A 26,884-nucleotide genomic window follows, 5' to 3' on the forward strand; every position below is an offset into this window, starting at 1 on the left:
TGGCTGTCAAAAGGCTTAAGTTTCCTCTTTCAGGTACCATGGCAGGAAAGCAGAAGGATCAGAGGAGAAAGGAAGATTACTATGCTTGGTCGCTCTCATCACTAGTGAGCTTACAGCAGTGGTCAAGGCCAGAGGTTAAATATAAGGAAGGCAAAAGAACCAAGTGAGGGGTTTTATCCCAACTGCAGGCTAAGCAAGCCATCTCCTTTCCATTGAGTGAGGCTTGCTCTGAATGAAGATGGCCAGAGTTGGCTATTGTATGTCAGTCAAAGTTGTGACTATCCAAAATGAGCTTAATTTTTATGAAAACTCCGGTCACAAGAACACGAGGGTTTCAGCCCTGGCTGGGTGGTTCAGTTGATTGGAGTTTTTGTCCCATACACCGAAAAGTTGAGGGTTCGATTCCTGGTCAGGGCACATACCTGGGCTGTAGTTTCAATCCCCGGTACGGAAGGCAACAGATGGATGTTTTTCTCTTCCTTCCTCTTTCTCAAGTCAGTAAAAATTTATCCTTGTGTAAGGATTAAAAAAAGAGGAAGAACAATAGGGTTTCCACTCTGGGTTGGCCCCAGGGTTCATCAACTCTAAGACCTTGTGGGGACAGTTCGAGCCAAGAGACCAGGCTTGTCCCTATGTAGCCAGTGACTGATGAGAGATTGGTGTGGGCATGAATCACTGGCAGGCAGAGGGAGAGGCTGCCAAATTGGATAAAAGGGCTCTGAGGCCAAGCTCTCTGGAGCACACCCCATACACAGCGGGGCACAGCCGCCCTGGAAGCAGCCTGAAGCCTTCCACTGTGTTCTCACCCACTCTCTGATCATTCTTTAGATTTGATTAATATTGATTGTATCTTTCATTGTAAAAATAGTGTAAGCATGCTATAGAAAACCAAGAAAAAGTTTATCCACAACACTGCCTCCCAAAGTTAATTGTGATACAATCGCAGATTTCCTCCACTGGACCTTACCCACCTGAGTTCAGTCTTGAACTTAGGACTTGAGGCACTTCTGGGAGAAAATCAACCAGAGCACCTTTAGCATAAGCCTGTTCAAAAATGCCTGGCATGAGAAGTTTCCAAAAGAGCATTCTCACTTGGGCAAGGAGGCTGAGTCAAGCAGTATTTTTTGCAAGGATTTCAGAGGAAGAACCAGCTGAAGTTCAGCTACTTTGGGGAATAGTTCAAAGATGGCTCTCAGAAGCAGGAGGAATTGTTCCTCAGGATGAGGAGCCCTTGTTTGTGATTTTGCCAAGGGCATTGGGAGGGGCAGTTAGGAGCTGGGCTCATGTGGGAGAGAGGTGGAAAGGAACGTCTAACGGGGCAAGGACAGGCAAGGCCCACACTGGGAATTCTGACTTTTAGTGTCTCTTGCAGGGATCAAACGCAAAGCCAGGTCTTCTGACTCCTGGCCAGAGATCTTGCCCCAGCCCACAGAGGCCCCAACCTTCCCTACTCTGGTGGGTGATTGAGAAAGAATCGTGGGTATCCTGGACCCACTCATGGAAGGAGAGGTTCAGATACGTAAAGGCTTGGACAGCGAAGGCAAAAATTAGAAGATCTTGTCCTAAGAATGTGACTTATCTTCAGCAGCACTGGGACCTGCAGGGATGGAGTTCTGTGTGTTCCCTTCACCTGCAACTACAGGTGAAGGGAATTCTGCCACTAGGGACTGACACAGTCAAGGGCTCCCTTATTGCTGATGATTTAGCTCTGGAGGCATCACTGCATTAATCATTGTTGCTGTGCTTCTTAATAAAACTCCCCTGTTCTCCACCCTCAGATTTTGTTAGCTATCGGCCTGGGTGGCCAGTCCTGCAGCCCATTGTACCTCTGTCCCCTAGGGGCAATCACCCTGTGCCTAACAGCTTTTTTCCTTGCTGTGCCTTTAAGAGCTGCAAGAATGCAAAGAGAGTCTGGAGGAGGGGTGGGGTCTCCCAACAGGACTTCTGGGAAAGGATCCTGGGAATTTTTACAGGAAACAGAGCTGAGTTCCAACTCTGAGAAGTTGGGAGTGGTGTGTGTTAGGTCTGGGCTGGGATTGGACTACAGAATCCCCCTGGGAAGGATAGCAAAAGTAAAAGAGTTTTGGGAGAGGGGAGAAGCCCTTCCTGCACTCACCCCAATGCACATTCACCTAGGCCTAGAAGCAGGGTGCGACCACTAGGCTGGGAAGGGTCTGTGTGTGTCAAGGGTGATGTCAACAGATGCTGGACCCAGGAAGCTCTCTACCCCAAGTCGGCCTGCAGGGCCTCCAGGGACCAGCTTGCCAACAGCTGGACTTGATCACCAGCTTTCAAAGTGAGGTCACACATCTGGTGGAATAACAAGCAAAGTTTGCTCTCCGGCTGTTTTTAGAGGATTTTCACAGCAGCGGCTAGAAACCGGGAAACCACCACCTGGACCCTTGACTCTTCTCAGAGAGGCACAGCATAGGAGAGTCCACCGTGGGTGGTTTGCAGGACGATGCTGGCCCTTCAGCGAGCTTCTGCTTTTCTGGTTCTGCTCCTCTCAGCTTTCCTGCCCCCGCCACAGCGCGCTCAGGACCCAGGCATGGTGCACTACATCTACCAGCGCTTTCGAGTCATGGAGGTAGGTGGCATCTGTGCCCCTGATAGGGGAACACGCCTCCCAGAAGTCATCTTACCTTACCCACACCTCCCTGTCTACTTGGGTTTGTTTTTCCAGGTAGTAGAGGATAAATACATTGCTAAAGTTACACTTGAAACTTTTTATGCTCTAGTGGTTTACAGCACCAGAGTCCGGAGTGCACCACTCCCCGACCTGGAGCGGGGCCGCCCCCTGTGCGGTTTTTCTCTGTAAAGTGGGGATGATAATGTAATGTACCTTGTAAAGCTATTCTGAAGATTTAATAAATTATTCTACTCGAGCATGGCCTGGCACACTGGGAACTGTCCAAAATGTTATTATTCAATAGTTTTACTTTAAAATATGAAAATTGAAATTGGGGGTCATTTTTTCTTCATTTTCGTAATATTGGGGTAATAACTAATTTTAGCTCTTCCTCTTTTCTCCCCATGATAAACCATTAGGTCATGGTAACAAGTCATAACACTATTGTGCCAAGAAGCTGTCATAGCTTCCTTTGCCAAACTGAATTCGGATTTAGAAATGAGCAGACTTCAGCAATGTTAGGCAGAGGGAGAGTGTCTGGGCCCTCTTCTCCGTATGCTGCAGCCACCACGTCATGAACTTTGCAAAACCCAGCATTCTTGCAGCGTGACAAGGCTCCCAGGGACAAATGTAACCCCCTGACCTACCTAGCCTTTGACCCAACCCTGGTCTTGACACTGACTATTTCATACTTAAGTGCCTTGCTTTTGCACAAGTTAAGTTTTGATACATGATACTCTTTCAAAGACACTCTTATCTCCAATGTTTATTTGCAATATTTTCCTGAAAAATCTTAAAGTCCGAATTCTTTGCTCATCTGGTTACAGTCAGGATTCAATGATTCCACAGAGCAGGCCCGACACATTTCCCAATGCTGTCAGGACAACAGGCTGGAGTCCGGAGGCTGAGGATGGAATGTCCCTGGGCCACTGGCCCCCTGCCGCCTCTTCTCTTGCTCTCCCCTCAGACACCTCCCCTCACTCTCGCCTCCTTGAACGTGCCAGACTGACACTCAACCACCACATGTAGCACCCACTCACCCAACATTTTAAGATACATATTTACATATTTATGGCTAAATGCGCAAAAAATGTTAAAAATGGATTCCTTAAAGTCTCAATACTACTCTGAATTAAGAAAGTAAGGGTGCTTTTTATTTCCCCCTTTCTGATTATTTGTATTTTAAAAATCCTTTTTCTATGAACGATCGCTATTTATGTTACTTGGGTAACTTCAATAACTAGTAGTAATTTCGGAATTTATTTTCTGACTGAAGCAAGGACTGCAAAAATGTACCCAAGCAACGAGGGCATACATTCAAGACTTCCGCGAGTTCTCGAAAAACGTATCCGTTTTGCTGGGACAATGTCAGACCCACACGAGTGAATATAAGAGCGCAGTGGACAACCTGGCACTGAGGGTCGAACGTGCCCAGCGGGAGATTGACTACCTAGAGTACCTGCGGGAAGCTGACTTGTGCGTAGAATCAGAGGACAAGGTGCTGGCAGAAAAGCTAGTCCAAGAAGCTGAAGAAGAGAAAAAGATCCAGACTCTGCTGAATGCAAGTAAGAGAGTTGTGTCTTTCACACTGTCCTAGGGACTGTCACTTGGAGAGCGGACGCGGTCAGGGGTGCGGACTGAGCGTGACAGTAATAGCTGGATGTGCACCCCTGTGAGCTGTGCTGGGGGCGGGGCAGCCTTAGCAGGGAGCAGGTGTCCAAAGGAAAGCCCATTCTTAGAAAGCAGCTTTTTCTTTCACATGGCATTCCTAAAGGTTCCGTGGAAGGTCAGGGGTACAGTGTCAGAGGTCAGCCCGGGTAGGGCATCACCTGATAGATCTTGGTTTGCCAGAGGCATGTGGTTCCAGATCCTTCCAAGGGAGGGACGGGTGGGTGGGTTCTCCTAGAGCTCTGGGGGTAGGGAGAGGCCACCAATGTGTCGGGCATCCCTCAGGGGCAGGGTCTGCCGTGAAGGATTATTGCCTGTGCTGTTGGGACAGTGATGTCTGGGGGATTCTTCTCCTATCTCGTGATCCATCGGAATGACTTCCAGGCCATTAAGAATAATGTTTAGGTGCTCAAATTAAAATAACAAGTAGCAAGCAACAAAAACATAAAAGAGAAGGAAAATGTCCTATACATGAGTCCATTTTATTAAAACCATGAGGGACATAGTTCCCCCAATAGCCTGTATTCTGAGATGGTTTTATTGCAAATGGGGAAAGTGTATTTATAGGCCAAGGGTGTGCACTCCAAATGTGAGAAACCCCATTAGGGAAGTCAAATGGAAGCTTGAATGCCATCATTGTGCTAAGGGTGTCACACACCTTCTCAGTGTAACCTGCATAAGACCTCCACAATTCTTCCTCAGTGAGGGGACTTGTGATGTGAGTTTTGAGCAAAGACATCAGAGAAGAATGTGCAGAGGGCACATGTCAAGGTAAGAGGGAATATCCACTTTCCCACGTAAACCTGCAGATATGGCCAAGTGGCCCTGTACGGGGCAGGTGAATGGGGAAGTAAGATTGAAGAGTTCAGCAGGACCCAGATAATGAAAGACCTTGCATGCCAAGAGGGTTGGACTTGACTTGAGAAACTGCAGTAACCACTGAGCGATTTTAAGCAGCAACATGATAAGAAGGAAGAAGGCAAGGTTAGAGAGAGGAGACCTGTCAGAGGAACACTGCAGTGGTTTGGGCAACAGTGATTGATGGCGCCCGCATTAAGTGTCAGTGAGACGGAGAGCAGATGGGTTTGAGAGCCACTGAGAGTCTGAATCCACGTGGCTTGGTGACAGATAATGAAAAGTGAAAAGTGAGTGAGAATGATGCATCCAGGATGTTGAGACAGGAAACCCAAGAGGAGTGTTGAAGCTCTGATTACTGCACTGTTTTGTGGGGGAGCACTTACTACTCTGAAACCTGCTAGGTCATGTATTTGCTCACGGCCCATTTTCTACCTCCACATCTAGAACATCAGCTCGATGAGAGCCTACATCCATTATCTCATATCAATGTTGGGTCCCAGTGCCTAGAATAGTGTTTACGTTCAACAACTCTTTGTTAGTGAATAACTAAGTGAACAAATGAGTGAATGGATGGAAGAGTTGTTAGCACAGAGAGAGGGGTTATTAGGCTTTGAAAGAAAAGAGAACATGTTTTCTCGGAGTCAGAAGACAGAGAGGAAGGTGTCTTATCTATAATAGGAAGCAGATGATCAAGGTGGTCAAGTGAGTAATCCTTTTTTAGCAGCCGTGAAACTGCCTTGAGATGAACGATCCTCTGAGAGGGGAAAACTGGGGCTAAGCATGGGTGAGGGAAGGGGGACAAGGGTACGGATGAGCCACCAGAGCATGAACAGAGGCTCCCCAAACACGCATGGGTAAGATTGTGTGCTAATGTGGCCTGAGCTAGAATGTGCCTGAACTTTTGTGCCAGGGAGCAGGCGGGACTCCAACCCGGAACAGTTGTACTAAATTGGATCCCTGAGCTGCTCCTGGTCCCTGGACACCTTGAGCCCCTGAGGCTTTGAAGCTGCCCCAGGCCACTGCGTGGTAAGCTCAGCAGGGGTCCTGAGTCTGGACTTGCTGCTTATTCAACTCTCCTCCTCTGCCTCATCTCTCAGATACTGGAGGCCAAAATATCCCCTCTCCCAGCTCCATGGTGAGTGAAAACTTCTCTTTTAGCTTTCCAGAAATTGCTCCTCTCATGCCTGTTGCCTCTGGAGCCCTCATTTGGTGACTCAGTTTATGATTAATAGCCACGTTTCCCCCCCACTATTGGATGGGCCCTGTTTACATACACAGTGGGGACGGAGGAGAGTGTTGAACACACTGTGTCCCAAACTAGCTCTCTTTCTGCTTCTTTACTCTGGTCTTGCCTCCTACAATCCAACTGCTCTCATGCAGGCCTTCTTACCAAACAAAACGGATGATGGCATTACTCCTCTGAGTAGAATTTTTTTTTTTATCATTCACCATCCATTATCAGCAACAATAAAAAAATCCGTTCAAGTCTGTACTAGTCTTATAGAGAGACGGCCCCTCACAAAGTGGCCCAAGCTCATGTCCAGCTTCCTAGGCTCCTGTAATTTATCCAATACAGTTGCAATTGAAAATACAAATATTGTTTTCTACCTACCCTTGTTGACTCAAAAATGCTGTGGATTCTCCGGGAAGACTTGGAGGGGGGGAGGAGCGGAGGCACGAGACTCCCCGCAGTTTGCCCTAGAACTGCAGCACCTCACTCAGTCCTCCAGGGGGAGCACTAGTGCTTTTAACATTACGTGTCTGTGTGTAGTAGACTGCCCGACCCAGCCCATCACACCCTTACTGTATTCCCAGGGTCTGGATCTGGGCCTCCCATGGAGGAGGCTGTAAAAACTGTCTATAGAAGAGCCCAGTTTAGGGAAAGAAAAACCTGTAAACAATCACAACTGTGTGATTAGTGTTCCTTGGCCTGTAATTTTCAGAGGTTCTCTGCCCAAACATAGACTTTGGGCTGCCAATGTATTCCCCAACCTTACACTGTTTTTTATTTTATATACTGTGCTCACCCCTCACTGGTTTTGTTTTTGTTTCTTGGGTTGGTTTTTTTTCCCCCCATTTCTGTTAGTGACTATGCCTATCTTGGTTTTCTAATGCTGTGTAATAAATTGCCACTGATTTAACAGCTTAAAGCAATATGCATTTATTCTCTTGGAGTTTCTGGGGTCAGGAGTCCAGATACAGCTCAGCTGGACTCTTTGTTCAAGGTCGCAGGAGGGAACAATCAAGGCGCTGGCTATGCTACCTTCTCATGGAGCTGCTCAGGGCTTTCTTCCAGGCTCACGGAGGTTGTTGACTTTCTCTTGGCTGCAGGACTGGGGCCCTCAGCTTCTGAAGGCTGCCCTCTCTGTGGGCAGCTCATATAGAGGGCAGCTCGCAATATGGGTAGTTGCTTCTTCAAGGCCAGGAGGAGAGGGCCTGTCTTTAGGAAGTACCCAGTCCCTCTTTTAAGAGTTTTTATTTAATGTAAGGCAGTCCTACCCATAATAACCTTCCTTTTGATTAACTCAGAATCAACTGATTTGGTAACTTAATTATATCTGCAAAATCACTTCAGCTTTGTCTTATACTATAATCCTATCATATTGCCAGGTCCTGCCCTCACTGAAGGGGAGGAGATTACGTAGGACAGGGGTGTCAAACTCATTTTCATGGGGGGCCACATCAGCCTCGTGGTTGTCTTCAAAGGCAGAATGTAATTTCAACTCCTTAACAGTTAAGGAATAGTTACATTTATACAGTCCTAAAATTATGTCAGCCCTTCGAAGGCAACTTCGAGGCTGATGTGGCCTCTGGTGAAAATGAATTTGACACTCATAATGTAGGGCATGTCCACTAGATGGTGGGAATCTTGGGAATCTTGTCTTAATAGAATTTTGCCTACCATCCTGGCTGGTGTGGCTCAGTGGATTGAGCGCTGGCCTGTGAACTGGTTCCATTGCTGGTCAGGGCACAGGCGTGAGTTGCAGGCATTGTGGGTGTGTGGGAGACAACCGATCCATGTATCTCTTGCACATCAGATATTTCTCTCCCTCTCTAAGAAATAAATAAATAAAATCAGACCTACCTTCTTCCTACAAACCTTCTAATCTTGGACTGCAGGGACTGAGCCAGCTATGGAATTTACACCAAAGTTTCTGAGACTCAAGTCTGAAGACACGTGAGATTATGGGCTGGGAAAGAATCACCAGAGGTCACATCATAGGGCTTTGTTCATGGATACACTCTTGGCTTTTTTCAGAAAATCTGTAGGGAGAGGACAATACAACTTCCGTGGAAAAACGCAATCTTGTATCTCAGGAGATTTCCAGAAAATCCTAACATCAGTCTAAATGGTTCTTATTTACCATATTTTTAGGACCATAAGATGCACCTTTTAGAGGACAAAAATAGGGGGAAAATTTTCAAGCAAAAAATGTAAAATATCTAATAAGATAAATAACATAGGTCACCACCTCCCACCATGCCCCACAAGCCAGGTAAGCTACATTCGGACTATAAGACGCACCCTGCCTTTTCTTCCCAAATTTGGAGGAAATGTTTCTTGGGCAACTATGAAGGACCAGATACTGAGGATAATTGCTCTGTAATAAGATCGAGTTGCTCCCTAATGAAACCATTCCCTACAGAGCAGATCCCAAGTCTTCAACCTTTGTTTAGAAAAGGTCCCCAAAGATGTTCTCATGAGTGCTACAGTCCCAAGGATGTTTAGGGCTTATATAAACTTTTTAGAATCTTAACCTTAACAAACGCTCTATTTCTCTTTCTCCCCCTCTCCCTTCCTCCTTCTCTCCCTCTGCCACACATTCTTGTACACATGTATGTGCACACACATCCAGACAAAACACACACACACACTTTAGAATACAGTGAGTGAAACTTACTTGAATACAATCTAACTTACATTTGAAAATCACTCCAAGTCTTTGATTCTTTAACTCTTATTAATACAAAGAGATTTTGCATTGCACTTGGCAGTTTATGGCAAAGCACATTGCTTCAGACACCCAGCCAAAGGTCTTCAGCCAATTCCACTCGGCTGCATTCTTGTGTGGATAAGACTATTAACCTCTTGTAAATAGCTTGTAAAGGAAAATTCTCTGGGCAGTCAAACAAGGCATTATAACAGATTTTATATTATTTCCTGTTTTAGTCCAACTCCTTTTATTACAAGGGTGGGTGCAAGTTACCTCGGGTAACCCTCTCCCTGCTGAATTAAATAATTCATTTGTTAGATCTTGCTTGAAAGAAGAAAGTCTTTTGCTTCAAATTTAAATGCCCCTGGGATTCATTCAGGTAGTATAAATGTGTGTGCCTCATATTCAAAGCCATTAAAAAGAAAAAATCAAATCAAAATCAAAACAAGTAAGCAAACAAAAAACCCACTGGAGGCCAAATAAAACATATCTGTGAGCCAAGTCCCAGGGTCTGTTAGTTTGTGATGAGTGGAAAGAAACATTAAGATGTGTAATTTTAATTTGCAACAGATATATTGACCACTAAGGAGGAGAATGAGAGTACACACGTGAGTGTGAGCAGAGGAGTGTGAGAGTGCTCTCACATACACGGGCTCTTCACCCAGAAGTCGGTGCATCCATGGGGCCAGCAACACTGGAAGTACGTGTGCAGCTTATCCTGCACTGTCTCCCGGAGAGTACAATGGTCCACTGTGCTGCGTCCAGAAAGGCCCGTGCACACAGCATCTCTGTCCATCCACCTGGGAGGCCTGTGGTCTGGGAGGATACCTCCATTCCCAACACTACAGATACTAACAGAAGGTCCCCAGGCTGATGGTTCAGTGAACGTCTATTTATTCTCTCTCTAACTCACTCATTTACTCATTTATTCAACAAATGTGTAACTGAAGTTCAGGGATATGCTGGCATTGTGCCTGGTATTAGAGATGGAACATTGAGTAGTGCAATGTAACATCTTGTCCTCAAAGAGCTCACTGCCAGGTGCGGTAGCCACCTAAGCAAATAGGGTAACCAGTCACTGCCGGAGTGTGACTTGATGGAGGTGGCACAGAAGCCCAAGGGGCAGGCATTACATAATTAAGCAAGGCCAGAGTTGCCGTGGAGATGGGGGAGACTGTGGAAGGTAGACAGTAACCCTCAAGCTCAGTTTTGATAATAAAAAGAACCAATCAAATGGAGATTAAAGGGCACTTTAAGCAAATGGAACAGAAAGTGGAGGCACCAAGTCCTAATCTGACTTGGGGTTGAGTAGATCTCAGGTGAAGGGGGAAGTCTTGGAGTGGAGATGAAAGAACCAGACAAGAGCTCAGTGCCTTTGTGCTAAGTCAGGTCTAACTTTCAAGCTGTGGGAAATGAAAATGATGTAAATAATAGTAGCTAGTGTTTATTAAATGCATACTGTACAGCAGGAAATCTTTAAGCATTTTATATATTGGATTGTATCATCTAATTCTCCCAACAGCTCTGTGAGATAGGTTTTATAATTATCCCCACTTATGGGTGAGGAAGTCAAAGCACTGAGACGATAAGCAATTATTGCCCACGGTCTCAGAGCTGACTGGTGCCAGAACAGGGATTCAAACTAAGGCAGGCTGGCTCCCATGCTACGCCTCTCGCATCGTCTGTTCTGTTTGACAGTGGTGAGCATGGGGGCTCATTCTGGCCACAGTGTAGAGAACGGACAGCAGTGGGGGAGGTCGAGTGCACAGAAGAGCCAGAGGGGTCATCTCCAGGCCTGCCGCAGAGGCACTCAAGGTGGGAGCCCTCTGTTCTGAGACTAGATGTCTGCACCCACAAGGCTCAGCTGCTTCTGATCTTATTGAGGGACGCATATGGATGTTACTGAACAGCAAGTGGGGTCCTGTTGCCTGCCATCACCCTGTAGGCAAAATTCAGGAGGAAAAGGTTTTGTGTTAAAGAAAGGAGTCTTTATTCAAAAGCTACGCGATTTGGGAATAACTGCTTTCCACATGCCATTAGTCACTTAAGCCTGTCTATTAAGGCTAAACTCTTTAATTCTTTAGTTATGGCTTTAATCACTTAAGCCTATCGACTAAGACTAAACTTTTTAACACCTGAGTTCTAGCATTCCCCCTGTTAGTTTTTCAATTATATTATTTCTATAGGGTTAGTTTCCAAACTAAAACAACGTAAAATGCAAAAGCTGTACAATTTTGGAAGAATGGCAGGCTTCTGCCTCAGAGCGTGTCCCCTCTAGGACACCCAAAGAAGAATAACTCTGCCACCCTCTCCCAGGCCAGCCCAATCCCAGGCTTCACCTGGAGTGTCTTCTCCTATCCAAAATCTATCCAAATTATCATCCTTTGGGAAACACAGGAAGCTGCAGTATGATCATGCAGGCATTCTTGAGGATGAGAGCCTGAGAGGTAGTCTCTGCCCTCTTTTTATCTTAAACCTTCTGGCCCATAATTCCCTGGGCTCTGGAGATATTCAGCTTCCCAGCTGATCCCATCCTAGACTGTGCACCATCCCCTCGGGCAGCCTCCTCGTACAGCCCCTCCCAGCTCCTCCCCAGTGACCTGATCAGATCTCTCTATGTTATGAGCCCCATGTCAACCCTCTTGGTTGCTAGTTGATGATGAGTCCTGCTCACAAATAGTTTGGTTTAAATTATTCCTTTAAAACCTGGCCTGGAAGGGTCCATTTTCTTTCCCCACCTTCCTTATTTGTAACTCCTGGCTTCTTTATTTACTCTTAAACAGCACTCCTCCGCCTTCCTTGGGTGCTCTTAGTTAACAGACGAGTTGCACACGCAGTTGTACACGCAGATGCCCAGAAATCTCAGGGGCATCTCTTTGGCCCCTATCTGACCAGGTACCATGTCAAGCAGATTCTTCTTCTGAATACCTTCTGAATGTATCCTTTTCATCTGTACCACTCTTGTTATTCCCGCTCTTGATGACTACAAGAGCCTCCTGACAGATCTGCTGGCTTCCAGTCTCTTGCTGGTCCAGTGCTGGCTTCCTCCTCCTATGCTGCCATCAGTATTGTCTTGCTAGAGTGACTTCATCATTGCCTCACCAACTTTGGGGGCAGCCACAACCTACAAGCTAAAGCAAACCCCATAAAATAACATAAAGGAGGCCCTTACAACCTGACCTAGGTTTTTAAAAACAATTTGTCATGTTATTCTGTATGAAAGTAATACCCGATGATTAAATAAAAACTGTGGATATTGTGTGTACTATATTTATTGTATTTACTTTTATTGTAAAAGTAGATAGCAAGCCGATCTGAATACAGCAACTTTGAACATTTCTCGTCTTTGTCTTTTACCACTGCTTCCTTTGTCCATCTGTCCAATGCTCTAAGCTGGGTCTGATCTGCTATTCTGAAAACATGAAATATAGCCCATGCACGCCTGCAGTATTCATGCTGTGTTTCCCAAGTCTATTGTAGTGCTTGGAACAGAGTAGAAATCAGTATTTTTGACCCTGAGGAGTAGTTTATGAGATAGTGGAAGCAACTATTAATATTTTCTAGAGATTGCAAGAAGTACTTTTTATCTGTTATCTTTTCTAAGCTCATGACACCCCTACTATATAGAGACCGTTATGACTTCTTTTCAGATGAAGAAACTGTGGCTCAGACTGTTTCCTGCAGTCCATCTTCCTCCTACTTCCCTGCTGCATCCAGAGTACCCAGCACCCCTGAGACACATTAGATTCATCTCAGCCCTCATCTCTGCTCACCATCCCTTCACCTCTACCCTGTGGCAGTTATCCGTTGCCACAACGATGCTGCATAACAGAACACTCTGAAAGTGAGCAGTCAAAGCAAAAATTGCTGGTTACTTCTCAAGAGTCTACAGGGCAGCTGGCCAGCTCTGTTGGTCTGGGCCAGGCTTGGCCACTCTCGTCTGTGTTCCCTAGGGGCACGTTGCCTAGGAGTGGCTGGTTGAGGATGGCTTCCTCAGGGATGGCTTGGATCTCCACGTGATCTCTAACATTTGAGAAGGCGAGCTGGGCTTGTTCTCATGATGGAGATGGACGCCTCAGAAAGGGGGCACGAGCACACCAAGATGGGGTCACTTTTACCAAATTTTTTTGCCCAAAGCAACTTTCATGTCTGGCTCCAGACCCTACCCTTCCCCGGAACCTCTAGTAGCATTTACAAGGCTTTTGGTCTTAATGCTCCAGAAACAGGCAGTAATCAAGATTAGCTTTTAAGTTTGCAAAGTTCTCCATGAGAGCAGTGAATTGGGCATGGGTATGATTGGCGGTTTTGAGATGAGATCAGAGAACCAGTGAGAAGACTGCTGTAAAGTTCGGGTTCAGGAAAGCAGGCCCTAGACTTTGAGAAAGGATGGCAAGAACAGAATGAAATGAGATTGATCTCACAGGAAGACTCCATAGTGAAATGTCAAAATGACCTTGTTTTCCAACAAGGCATATGGGAGAATAGCAGTATCACACCTAGAAATTGAGGACATTTCTATCCTTTTTAGCTTAGTTTTTTATTACAGGGGGAAAAAACACTATGCAAAAAAAAAACCCTCAGTTTTTACATGAAAAATAAATAAAAGCAGGAAGTTCATAATTATAATCTTGGAATGCTTAAATGTTGCAACTGTCAGACATGTGGTGAAAAGGAGCTGCCGTGATCAGACATTCCCCAGGGCACGGTCCCCTCCCGTGTGTCACTTCCTGTCAGCGTGCACCAGCTTGGATGCTCTCGGACAGCATCCTCCAACTTCCAGTCTCTGGACCCTTTGCATTTTAGAAGCTATCAGAACGATAAAGAGTTTCTTTGAATTGAAGTTATATCTGTGGATATTTAACTTATTCATCTTTAAAATATAGGAATTGCAGTATGTGGCAGATGGTGTTCTAGGACAAGACATACAGCAGCGAATATAACAAGTTTCCCAAAGCCCTGTCCCCCTGCGGTTTACTTCTATTGAGGGGAGTCAAACAGAAAAGGTGTTAAAGACAAATGTGTAACCTGTCAGATAGGGGAAAGTAAACACTCTGGAGGAAAATCACTTAAGCTAAGGGGTTATGAAGAGCTGGCCTCTTCCGGGGGAGGCATGCGAAGGAGGTCAGCTGTGTGGGGCTCCAGCTCTGGGACCCCAGGGCGGAAGCAGGCAGGACTTAGATGGCACAGCTTTCGGCTTCCATGCTCCCCCATCGGGTTCTCAACTCAGGGCTGTTGAGCAACACACAGCCATGCAAGCAACTTTCATTCTTCATAATCTATTGCTAATCATCAATGAAGAGAGGCTGTCAGGGCCCCGTACTGGGTGCCATGGAATACTTTGAATTTAGTGCTGGGCACCTAGAAGAGCCTCTGATGTGGATTTACCAGAGTTCTTATAACTCACCCACACCCAGGGCGTTTACTGTATTCCAGGCCTTGTTTAAGCCCTGGGTTCACAGCCCTGCAAAGCCGCCCACTATGGCTCACTGAGACCCATTTCCTATCACCCAGGCACTCAGACCATGCAATAAGACCTGCTAATGTCCACACGCACCTCTCGCTATTCAAATCAGTTTCATTTCTAAGTTGGCATAGCAGGAGCTGGGATGGCAGATTTAGACACTGACTAATGCTGTGCTTTCTGAATCCAATTAGTTCCCGAGTTTGGGTGGTAAGCGGTAGAAGACTGAATAGGAGAGAGATATGTATTGTGTCCCAGGTACTGCAGATAAAAACAGAAATAAGACACAGTCTCTGTCTGAAGTGCTTGCAAGGAAACAAAGTGAATAAGCAATTCCAAGGCGGTGTGATGGATGCCCAGGAAGAGAGAGGGCTGTGCAGAATGCCTTGCACGCAGGAGGCACAACCAACGGCTCTGCAGGAGTCTGAGAGTTTTGTTTTCAAGGACAAATAGATGTAGCCCAAGGTGGCAAAGGTGAGCTCAGGGCCAAGTCTGGGCAAAGTCTGAAACTTCTGAGAGGCCACGGCAAGCGTGGTGACTAGTGACCCGTCTAGTGTGGCAGGGAAGTGAGAAAAGAAGTCCGATGAAGGACCTTGAGTGCCGTACTGAGATATCTGGAAGTTATTCTGTGGGCAACAAGCATGAAATGGCCCTACTTTCTAGAACATGTAAGTTCACCTTGACAATGTCACTGTTAACTGCTTGAAGCAGTGTAAATTGACTACCCACCCGAAAGCCGTCATCTTCCTCATCCCAGTTCCTAACATTACACCTGTCACTTGATAGGCATTGACAAATGTTTCTTAACAGGAATACAATTCAGGTGCCTGAAAAAGTCAAGTGTGATCACAGACTTCCAAGAAGCAGTCAAAATATTTATGGTTTCATAGCGATTCTCTCCATAGCGATTTTCAGCATTCTTCTTCCCAAGCAAACGAGTCCTCCCTTCTCTGTCGCTGTCTCCCACACCCTGTCACCCTGTCCTCGAGTTTAATTTGTTACCCTGCTCCCTTGGTTCTCATCATTACTAAGACCTGACTCCGCTTTTTCTGTTTCCTGAATCGATACCCCTTCTCCTATGCCGTTGTTATTCAGATATTCATCATCCAGGGTTACACTTGAAGATGCTCCTCCTGTCCCTCCGTGGCCCCTCCCCCACCTCTGTCCCCAGTCCATTCTCTACCAACATCCAGACCAATGTCCTAAAACAGCTCCTACTGAGTCACTCTCCTACCAAAGGACAAGTCTCCCTGGGTCTGGAGGGTGTTGTCATTAAATGAGGGGGAAAGTATTTTTAAAAAATTCAAATAAGTGATCTTTGTATATGAATTCACTGTGAGGCCTTGCGCCAAATTCCATCCTAATTGCTTGTCAGCAAATCTGCCTGAGGGAGAAGGGACACTTGGTTACCTTCTTTGGTTTGCAGGTAGGACCTTACATGTCATTGTCTCTGTTAAATAATTTGCATCTCGGCTGGACTCAGAGATTTTAAATTTATTTCCTATCCTCCTTTTTCCTCCGGCTAATGGTCTCAAGAGCAGCACAGCAGAAAGTCTCAACTTACCCTTTCCCTCAAAAACTGGAACTATATTTCCCCAAATTCCAAAATGAGGAATGTATAAAAATGATAAGATATATGCTCTGAAAAAACTGTAGAAAGCGTCCAGCTTAAACCCCTCCTTTTACAACTGGAAAAGCTCAGCTAAGGCTGGTTGACAAGGGACTTTTAGGGAGACGCAGAGAGACCAGAGGCCGAGTTCAGACCCTCAGGGCTCTGACTCTGTCTCGGGCTCCGTCTACCAAGGACAGGATGGGAGAAGCAGAGGGAGCAAGAACAGGGGGAAAACTCTGTTCCTTTTCCACCAGAACTCTTGCCCTGATCTAATCCATCCATCAGCACTCTCTTTGTTTTGCCATTTCTCCAGGGACTCTGCATTAGAATGGAGGCGCAGAAGGAGAACAGATTTCTGTGCTAGTTTCTGGTGTATTTTTAAAAATTTCTCAATTACAGTTAACATTCAAAATTATATTAGTTTTAGGTGTACAGCATAGTGGTTAGACATTCATGTGCCTTATGAAGTGATCCCCTTGTTAAGTCTAGTACCCACCCCTCCCTAGGCACACGCAGACTCACCCCTCTCCACTCCTTCCCAACACACACACACACACACGCACGCACTCTTCCACCATGTCCCCATGGGGCTGGCTGGAGGTGCCCCAGCTGGCCCTGCCTCCTGGCTCAGACTGAGCCCAAGGGCCCATAGTTCTGTGGCCTATCCAACTAACTTATCCAAGTTTTAATTTTTATTTCACTTGGGAACAAGAGATTAAAATATCTACCACTTGGGCTTATTGGAAGAATTAGATACATTAATCTAAATAAAGTACCTATCACAGTACCTGGCACATTATATGTATTTATAGATATTTATTAACTTCTCAAGTCTTTGTGCTTGTTTTTCAATAGGGGACCGTTTCTAAGCTTCTCTAATATTCCTCTCCCTCCCCATTAAAGGTATCTGTGATCACTTACAGGCTTAAACCCTCATTCATTCACACCCTGTGATCACCAGAGACTATGGGAGGAACAGAGCATTTACATAAGACAACATGAGCTTGTAAAACTGAAGAACTGGGCTCTGGCAGGGAGGGGCCCTGGGAAACGGAAGCCCACTGCTCCTCCACACCACCACCCGCAGCCCACCCCCAGCTCCGGGTGGCTGAGGATCCCCCACTGGCTCCTCATGGAGCGCACAGGTTCCCAGCCAGCCCAGGCTTCCCTGTCTTTCCCAGGGGTTTGGCTTCCACTAATACAGGCCAACTGGGACCCACGTGACCCAGAGGCTGCAGGGATGTAACCCCTCACGCTGGCAAAGCATATCAGCAGGGGGATATGGGTGGCAACTGATGGTTGAGAGACTCCTGCGTCTCTGTCCCCAAGTCAGGCTCTGGCCACACTGGGGCCCAGGCGAGATCTCTGGGCGTCCAGGACCCCACAGTGAAAACATGACCACTGAAAGGACTGACCTCCCTGGAACTCTGCTTTTCCCAGCTAAGGTTGCTCCTCACCTCTACTCCTACCAGAGGTTCCCTTGATGGGAACCTTGTGTCAGATTTTTAAATGATATAATGGATTTGAAAGTATCTTAAAAGCTTTAAAGCACTTTACAAATAGTATTTACTTAAGACAGGGCTTACGATCACAGTTCCGGATATGCAGCACTAGAAAAGATCCTAGAAAAACATCTATTTGAATGAAGCTATTTTCCTCATTAATTCAACAGATAGTTATTGAACCCATTAAGCGCTGAGTTGGGCAGTAGGGGACAATAATAAACACTAGGACAAAGGCCCTGTTTTTGTGGAGCTTACAGTGTAGTGGGGAGAAGGACAATAAGCTAGTAAATAAAACAGATAACATAATTACAGAATGTGATAACTGACCTCAAGAAAATGGGAAAAGATGCTATAGGCTATAGGACATCATTTTAAATTGACATGCAGTTGTCTCAGGAAGCTTCTTAAAGAGATGATGTTGAAACTGTGATTTGAAGGATGAGTAGGAGCAAACTACGGAAAGATCACGAAAAACATCATTCCAGGCAGAAAGAATCTCAAGTGCAAGAGCCCTGGGGCAGAAACAAAGTTGACATTCTCCCAGAATAGCAAGAAGGTCAATGCAGTCCCAAAGCACTGAGCAAGGGGGAGAAGAGTAAATGATAAAATCCCAGAAATAGGCAGCAGTCACATCATGTAGGTCCTTTAAGACAGGGTTCCTCAATCCCCAGGGCCACAGACCAGACCCGCTCAGTGGCCTGTTAGGAACCAGGCCATGAAGGAAGCTTGCCTGAGCCTCCCACCTCCAGCCTGAGCTCTGCCTCCTGTCCCCACCCCCCCACCCCACCCCCGTCAGTGGGAAGACTGGTCCCTGGTACCAAGAAGGTTGGAGACCGCTGCTTTAGGACAGGGTCAAGGGTTAGAATTTTCTTCTAAAAGTGATAGGAGAAAGGATTTAGTAAGTCACACAATCCATGCTTTTAAGCAAAGCACTCCTACTGTTTTGTGGAGAAGATACTGTGGGTAAGCAAGAATAAAAGCAGGGAAAGAAGTTAGAGAATATTTTCATGATCTAGGAGGAAAATATTCAAGGAATACAAAGGAAGGGGGCTGGGAAGAGAGGGGGGAGAGATGCATTTGAGTATTTTAATCAATATTTAATATCATAATTTAAAGATAAGCTTTACTATCAGAACTTGCTGGTAGTGAAGAAATAGAGGAAGGGAAATGACTTCTAAAAAAAAAAAACTTGTTTGATGGTTCTTGCCAGAAATGGGAAGAATAGGATAAAAGGGATTTGTGGGATAAACACAGGGGTTCTGCTTTAGACAGAGTAAATGAAAAGATATCCAAGTAGGGACATCGAGTAGACAGTTGAACAAATAAATGAGTTTGAGACTAAGTAGACATAAAAATAGGACATTGTTCCAGATACAAATTTGGAATTCATTGTTATTTAGAATTCATAGCCATGAGATAAAAGGAGGTAACTTGGGAAGTGATTGCAGATAAAGAAAAGAAGAGGTGTGAGGATGGAGCATTTGAAGGTGGAAGATGAGAAGGAAGCAGCCATGGATGTCAAGAAAGAAATCCAGAAAGATGGGAGGACAAACAAAAAGAGGGGTGTTCCAAAGTCAAGAGAGGAAGGAGTTTCAAGGGGAGATGGTGGTCAAGTAATGAAATTTTGCAGAGAATTTGAGTAGGTTGAAGACTGAGAATTGACCCTCGGATTTGTCAACATGAAGGTTGTCAGTGACCTTGACAAGAACTGATTCAGTGGAGTAGGCAGGGAACTTCAGATCGTGACAAACTGAAGTTTAGAGTAGCTGAGGGGATAATGGGAGGTGAGGGAAGTCCTCTTTTAAGGGGTTTTATTGTAAAGTGGAAGGAAGAAATGGAGCCACACTAAAAGTTCTGTTTACTGAGGGGAATGATCTAATAGGGAGGGGGGACTATTGTTGTAGGAGTGGGGAGACCTACCTGAAATGATCTCCCTACTCCTTCCAGGTAGGAGATAATTCCAGATAAAGCCTTGAGTAGGAGAGAGGAGATTAGATACACTGAAAATGCACTGAGTAGGAAGGAAGACAGAAAGTGTGGGTTTAGGTGTAATTGGTAGATTTGATGGTTGGTAAATTTATTCATTCATCCATTCCTTCCTTCAGGAAATAGTGGCCTGTGTGTTAGTTGCTATCCCAGGGGCAAGACATGCAGCAGTGAATGGGCAGTAAGACAAAGCTCCTGCCCTTATGGAGTTTACACTGTATTGATGGCAGTCAAGCAATAAAGGTTAACAGATGAATTTATGATAGGTCAGATAGAAGATAAGAAGCACTCTCGAGAAAAATGAACTAGGGTAAAGGGCTACATATGGAGAGCTGGAGAAGAGGTTGCCTTTTCTGAATCAGGTTGTCAGAAAAAGCTTTAATGATCAGGAAACATCTGAGAACAGATGTAAAGGAAGCAAGAGAGGAAGCCATGTAGAAGCCTTGGGAAAGATAGCTAAGTTGCACGCAGAGGGAACATAAAGTGTCTAATTTCTGAGGCAGAAGAGAGCTTGACACAATTTGAGGAACAGTAAGGAGGCCAGTGTGGCTGAACAAAATGAGTAAGGTGGGAGAGTTGTCGAAGACAAGATCAGAGAGGCAGTAGGGGGAAGAGCTCACATATGCCCCGGAAGGCAAAACCTTGAGCACTACTCTCGGTGAGATGGGAAGTAACTTGTGAGTTTTGAGCAGACATGTGACATGATGTGACTTTCAGTTTTACAAAACTCCCCTTGGCTGGGAATGAACAGTGGGGGTCACGAATGGAGGTGTGGTCACTACATGGGAGTCTATTGTAGTAACTTAAACAAGAAATGTAGTTTTCAGATTGCTCCTATTTTCTCCGTGAAATAAGAGGCAAAAATTTCATATGAGAGCAAGAAGGGAATGATGGAGGCTTAAGGGAAGAGAAGGTATAATAATGGAGGATGATGACTTGATTAGGGAAGTATGGTAGAATTTTTACCCAAACATCTGGCAGTAACAAATACTTTGCTAAAATGCTTACTTACCTCAGAACCTGTGGGACTTCTCTGTGTACCTTTCTTCCTTGTGTCCAGTTTCTCTCCCTTCACCTGTTTCTTGTCCTTTTGCTCCAGACAACCTCCAGTTGGCCTACAGAACTCAAACATTTATGAAGCAGAAAATGACAACCCACTGTCACATACAGCTTCTTATACCAAAGCCTTTGGGAGGACTTCAGGAGGCCCCATTCTTCTTAAGAGGTGGTTAAACACATGTCTGTCATGGCACCACTTCACCCTCCATTCAGTGAGGGAGGCCCATAGACTTCCATGCTCTTGTTCAGACCATCCTCTCCTGCCCACAATACCGACTTCATCAGTATTTGAGGGAGACCACAGGGTTCTTCATGCTGTCTAGAAAGTCCAGGACTCCCTGTCTCCATGACACTATTCACCTCACAGTAGACTGCCTAACAGAGCAGTCCCAACATCAAGTTCTTCATTAGAACTGATGACCCACTTTTTCCTGAAATGATCAGTAGAACTAACCTTATCTTTACCCCAAATTCTAAGACTCTAAGGTCTTCTGGAAAATAGCATGTTTAGGGCCAGGTGGAAATGGAAACTTCTGTCCGTATCTCCCTGGACAGAAAGCCAGTCAGTGGGTGCAGCCTAAAGACAAGGAGGGTGCAAAAGTCTGACTAGGGATGAGGAAAATGAAGTGGCATTCGATGAACACAGACAGACATTGCCTCTGCCAGGAGCAGTCAGAGAAAAGACAAGCAGGCACACAGAGACAGTGGTGACACAAAGATCAAGGAGAAAGAAATCTTCAGGAAGGAGGAACTGATCATGATGCCATGCTTCAGAAAGGCCAAGTAGGATACGGACATAAAAGATCTGATTTTTCCGCTGGGAAGTGCCTGGGAACATTGTGTCACCATATGCCACTTTCTGTGAAGTTATGGTGACATGAAAGAATGGGAGGTGAGAAAGTAGGTACAGAGAGTGCAGACCATTCTGTAAGAGAATCTAGTGAAGCAACCAGAAGAGGGTGCCTATTGAGAGCGAATTGTTTGTTAATGCAGGCAAGATATTTATAAGAAGGAGCAAGTCAAGATAGCAGGAAGGCACTCATTCATCAAGGAGGTCTAGGAAAAGCTAGGAAAGGGCAAGGCCAGAGCGCAGTGAATGTATTTGTCTCAGACAGGAGGAACGCTATGGCCTCTTCTAAGACACGTGGGAGGGCAACAAGGGTAGGAACAACTAGAGAAAAGTTTGTAAGTGAAGGAAAGGAAGTGAAGGGAGTTTATGTCTAATGGCATTTATATTTTAAAGCATTAATCTGGCCCATTTGTTTTGAAAGGAATGATGGGGTAGTTGTAAGGGGGGTTTTTCAATAAGATAGCTGCTATGTGGTGATTGTAATGGGGAGGAGGGTCAGCAGAGGTGGAAGAGGGTATAAAGAGTATACATTTAAAAAAGATAGCTGCTGTGTGGAAGATGAGGAGGTGGGGGCTCACCATGAAAAGCAGCATTGTATTTAGGGCTCAGCTGAGGTTGGAGACGCTGAATGTGTAGTGGTGCCAATATGCACCATTGTGAGATTTTTCTCCACCAACACACAGCTCTTCAGAGCAGAGGCAGATGTCTGCACTGTATTTTGAATAGTGAATATGGTGGAATAACTAAGGATCGGTGGGTGGTAGGGCTGCTCAGAGAGCTGTTACAGTGGTCTAGGATGCATAGGAAAGGAAGTGACACCAAGAGAGGGCTGATGGCCTGGGAGAAAGCAGAGGTCAAGGGATGGGGCGGCATGAGGAAATGGAAGAGAGAGGAGGTGAGAGCAAAGGAGTGAGAAATGAAAGGATCAGATGTTGTTACAGAAGGTAGGATGTGAGAGTTTTAGACGGATAATATGGAGCAGCTCTGGGGGTGGGGGGATCCCGAGTATGACCACAGGAGGAGGTTACTGAAGTGGTTTGAAAGTAAGGTGCTGTGGAGTTGAAGGAGTTGAGGTGCTTAGAAGCTCTTCACGCATGTTGGGGAGTGTCCTGGAGAACAGTCAATGATTTAGACTAGAAGGTGTTGATAGCGTGAGATACAAAGACAGAAGGTTTTTTGCATAAAAGTGGGAGGATAATAGTCTGAAGTGGTAAGGAGGAGCTAGAAAAATATAACCCCCTCTTTTCATCTTCCTCCACCTAGTTTAGGCCCTCATTCTGTTTGAACTTTTGAAATATTCTTCCAATTGGTTTTCCTGATTTTTGCCTCTCTCATGTACCCAGCCTACATGACTGCCAACTTAATTAATCTGGTTGAACAGCCTTGACCATTGCTCACTTTGCTCAAAATCTGCAGTAGCTCCCTATGTGCCAGTAGAATAAAATCCATCTTCCTTGGCCCCACCCTCAAGGTTCCAGGCACAGAGCTGGTTTCAATTTATTGTACTACTTTGTTTTATTCATCTAGTTTGAGGCAATATCAAGTACTTAGCTTGTATTGGTTTAAATTTAATACTATTTTATTAATACTAATCTTGGAGGACTTTCCCAAATATGCTTTTGCTAACTGTCAGGAATGTTCTTCCCCCCCATCTCAGAATGTCATCCTTCAAGGGCCAATTCAAATGAAAATGAACCTCTGCTTCAGATGATACCTCTATTCTCTGTTCTTCTCATGCAAGAAACTTCACATGGAGCTTTGTATTCTTGTTAGTCATATTAGGCAAGAATCACTCCTAACTTATCATTGCACCTCAGCCCACTGCACCCCCAGCTCATAACACCTGGGTCAGTATCTTGCCTTTGTAGGTATTCAATGTCTACTGACTAAATGCATGAATACATTCATGAATAAATAAACAAATGGATGAGTAGAGCTCTTATGATGCTATAGTAGTTTAAGGGCCAGAATCCTTCACTAGAAGATGATCTCCCAAAGATATAGGGTTGGTTTTATATAACATATGGTGGGGCAAAAGTAGGTTTATATGGAAAACCTACTTTTGTATTATATGGAAAATACATGTGTATGGAAAAGTTGTTTGTATGGAAAATAATACAACAATTAATAAATAATAATAATAAAAGAATAAACTCTGTCTCATGTACTCACAATTATAAACCTACTTTTGGCCTACCCTGTATGTGTGTGTGTATATATTTACACAGAGAGAGAGACAGACAGGGACACAGAGAGAGACAGAGAGGGAGAGATTTTGCATAGAGTAGAGAAGAGATCTGTTGCTTCAAAAATTCTGTGGAACAAACAACCCCCAAATTGAGTGACTTAAAACAATAATCATTTGTTCTCACGGATCTGTGATTGAATGAGGGTTTGTTGATCTAGTCTGGGCTTATTTGGGGTGATTTGGTTTCATTTCAAATGTTTCTTACCCTAACTGAGGCATGATTTTTTTTTTCATGGCAGTGTCAGAAATACAGTCTTTTTACCCTCAATATTTAGCACTATTCTGGGAGCATTGCACACTAAGAACACAGTAGATACCCAATAAAATCTTGGCAAGTGGAGTGGAAATAGGCAACTTCACACCTAAGTTACTCCTGTGTCAACCTCAAAGTGCTCCAGGCGGGGGTGTCCAACCTGCGGCCCAGAGGACACTGCAGCCCAGGATGGTTAGGAACAAGGCCCAACACCAAATTGTAAATGCACTTAAAACATTATGAGATTTTTTTGCATGTGGTTATGTGTTACAGTGTATTTAATATGTGACCCAAGGCAACATATTAAAGACAACTCTTCCAGTGTGGCGCAGAAATGCCAACAGGTTGGACAGGGCCTGAACAGGGCCTGTGACAGCAAATAGCTGTCCTGACAAGTAACATGCTCACTGTTCTAGGTGTACAGCCACTCCCTTAGCAGAGATCTGTTGATTTAATTCTTTGACTCTTTGAATCAAAGTTATAACAATTTATAGTAATAAATCGTCATTGGTCTATGTGTGATAACTTCATTCTAAACACAAAGGGGGGGAGAAAGCCATCTGTAAGAAAAGCAGACTCCTCATGTTTATAAAGTAACCTCCCCTTTTCTCCTGTTTGGCCAGGCTGTGACAACATGCTAACGGGCATAAAGTCTCTGAAAATAGTGAAGAAGACTATGGACACACATGGCTCTTGGATGAAAGATGCTGTCAGCAGCTCTCCCAAGGTTTATTTCTTAATTGGATCCAGAAACAACACTGTTTGGGAATTTGCAAACATGCGGGCACTCATGGAGGATAGCACCAAGCCAGGCCCCCGGAAGCTCATCTTAACACATTCCTGGCAGGGAACAGGCCAAGTGATCTACAAAGGCTTCCTATTTTTTCATAACCAAGGGACTCCCAATGAGATAATCAAATACAATCTGCAGAAGAGGATTGTGGAAGACCGAATGCTGCTCCCAGGAGGAGCAGGCCGAGCGCTGGTCTACCAGCACTCGCCATCAACTTACATTGACTTGGCTGTGGATGAGCATGGACTCTGGGCCATCCACGCAGGGCTAGGCATCCATGGCCATTTGGTTCTCACTAAAATTGATCCTGACACACTGGGAGTGGAACACTCGTGGGACACTCCATGTGGAAGTCAGGATGCCGAAGCTGCGTTCCTCTTGTGTGGGGTTCTCTATGTGGTCTATAGTTCTGGTGGCCATGGCCTGCATCGCATCACCTGTGTCTATGACCCACGAGGCGCTATCAGGGAGGAGGATCTGCCCAACTTGTTCTTTCCCAGGCGGCCAAGAAGTCACTCCATGATTCATTACAATGCCAGAGATAAGCAGCTCTATGCCTGGAATGATGGAAACCAGATCATTTACAAGCTCCAGACAAAGAGAAAGCAACCTCTGAAGTAATGCATTACTTCCGGGGGGGAGAGGGCCTTGGCCTTGGAAGCTGCTCTCCAGGACATGGATGCCACAGCCCCTTTCACAATACTGTATCCCTCTAAGCACACACAGTGATAAGGTCTAGAAGTCAAAATGCATCTGTATTCTCCCTGATGTTGCTGCCTTAGAGACCTTCCAAGAGCTTAAGTGAGAGTCTGTCATTCAGAAATTTCAACAAATTCTAACCCATCCAAACCTCCCGGAACTCAAAACCTTCCACTTTCTGATCCAGCTTACTTCCAGCCTTTTTTTTTTTTTACTGCATTTACTCTAACTCCACCCACCCCACACCTGTTAGACATGTGGGCCACCCCTAATACTCCTGGCTTTTCTCTTCTCTGGCCTTTGCTCGAACTCTTTCCTCTTTTACAAATGCCTTTTGATATTATTTTTACTCTCCAACTAAACTACTATTTTTTATTGATGTTTAATCTCAATTTTCCCTGGCTCTGCCTCTCCATCAAGCTAGATAGATATAATAATAAGGTAACTACATTAACATTTGAATACCACTTTCCAGGTACAAAGTGTTTGCACCTATGTTACATCACTTAATTCTTATTTTAGTCTTGTATGTAGAACGAATCTTTGTAGTTGCCATTTTCGAGATGAGGAGAGTCTAGGTGAGCCATTCAAAGTAACACAGCTACAAAATAAAAGCTAGATACTGCAATCCCATCATTTTTTCATTGCCCAAGGAAACATCAAATATAAGGGAGGACCCCCCAAAAACCGGGAATCACCTTCTAGAGGTCTGGCCTCTTGTAATACAGACTTCGCCCTACTAAGTAAATGTTCTAGGAACCCATCTGTATCAGTGTACCAATTGGCATTGTTGTGAGAGGCCGTGTTTGGCTTCAGGGAATTTTTTTGAAGACCCTCCCAGCGGGTTTACCCATTTCATGATGAGTGACTCACCAGCACACTGGCCCACACTGCACTGAGTATTCAGCAGCTTTTTGACCAAAGATGACATGGTCATCATGCCCCACCCTCCCTATTCACCTGATCTCACCCCAAGGGACTTTTTTTTGTTTCTCCAGATGAAACAAGATCTCAAAGGAAAATGTTTTGCCAATGTGGAAGAGGTGGAACAAACAAATGGCAGAAGCATTAAAAGGCATCAAAATCAACAAGTTCAAAAACTGTTTTGAGCAGTGGGAAAATGTCTTGATAGGTCTATTGCATCTGACGGAGAGTACTTTTGAGGTGCCTGAAGCTTAAACATGTAAGAATAAATACACAATTTTTTATAAATAAATTGCAGTTTTTGGGGTTTCTCCCTGTGTGCATGTTTGTTAAGCGAAACTTTTATAAGCAATACATTCATCATTTTATACTAAAAATAATGGTCTTCCCCTTTAAACACTGTT

The 26,884-nt window shown here is 45.0% G+C and overlaps 1 protein-coding gene across 1 annotated transcript; it reads left to right on the forward strand.

Annotated features, from left to right (window-relative positions):
• Positions 1-1,973: 1,973 nt before the first annotated feature.
• Positions 1,974-26,234, forward strand: OLFML1 (olfactomedin like 1). The gene is made up of 3 exons (XM_037067010.1): positions 1,974-2,587; positions 3,906-4,194; positions 24,688-26,234. Exons 1-3 carry the CDS (start codon positions 2,462-2,464, stop codon positions 25,476-25,478), a joined length of 1,206 nt encoding a protein of 401 aa, XP_036922905.1. The 5' UTR covers positions 1,974-2,461; the 3' UTR covers positions 25,479-26,234.
• Positions 26,235-26,884: the final 650 nt, after the last annotated feature.

This window comes from Sturnira hondurensis, unplaced genomic scaffold, assembly GCF_014824575.4.
Source record: "Sturnira hondurensis isolate 20B ecotype Veracruz unplaced genomic scaffold, ASM1482457v3 Scaffold0016915, whole genome shotgun sequence".
In the NCBI taxonomy this organism is placed as follows: Eukaryota; Metazoa; Chordata; class Mammalia; order Chiroptera; family Phyllostomidae; genus Sturnira; species Sturnira hondurensis.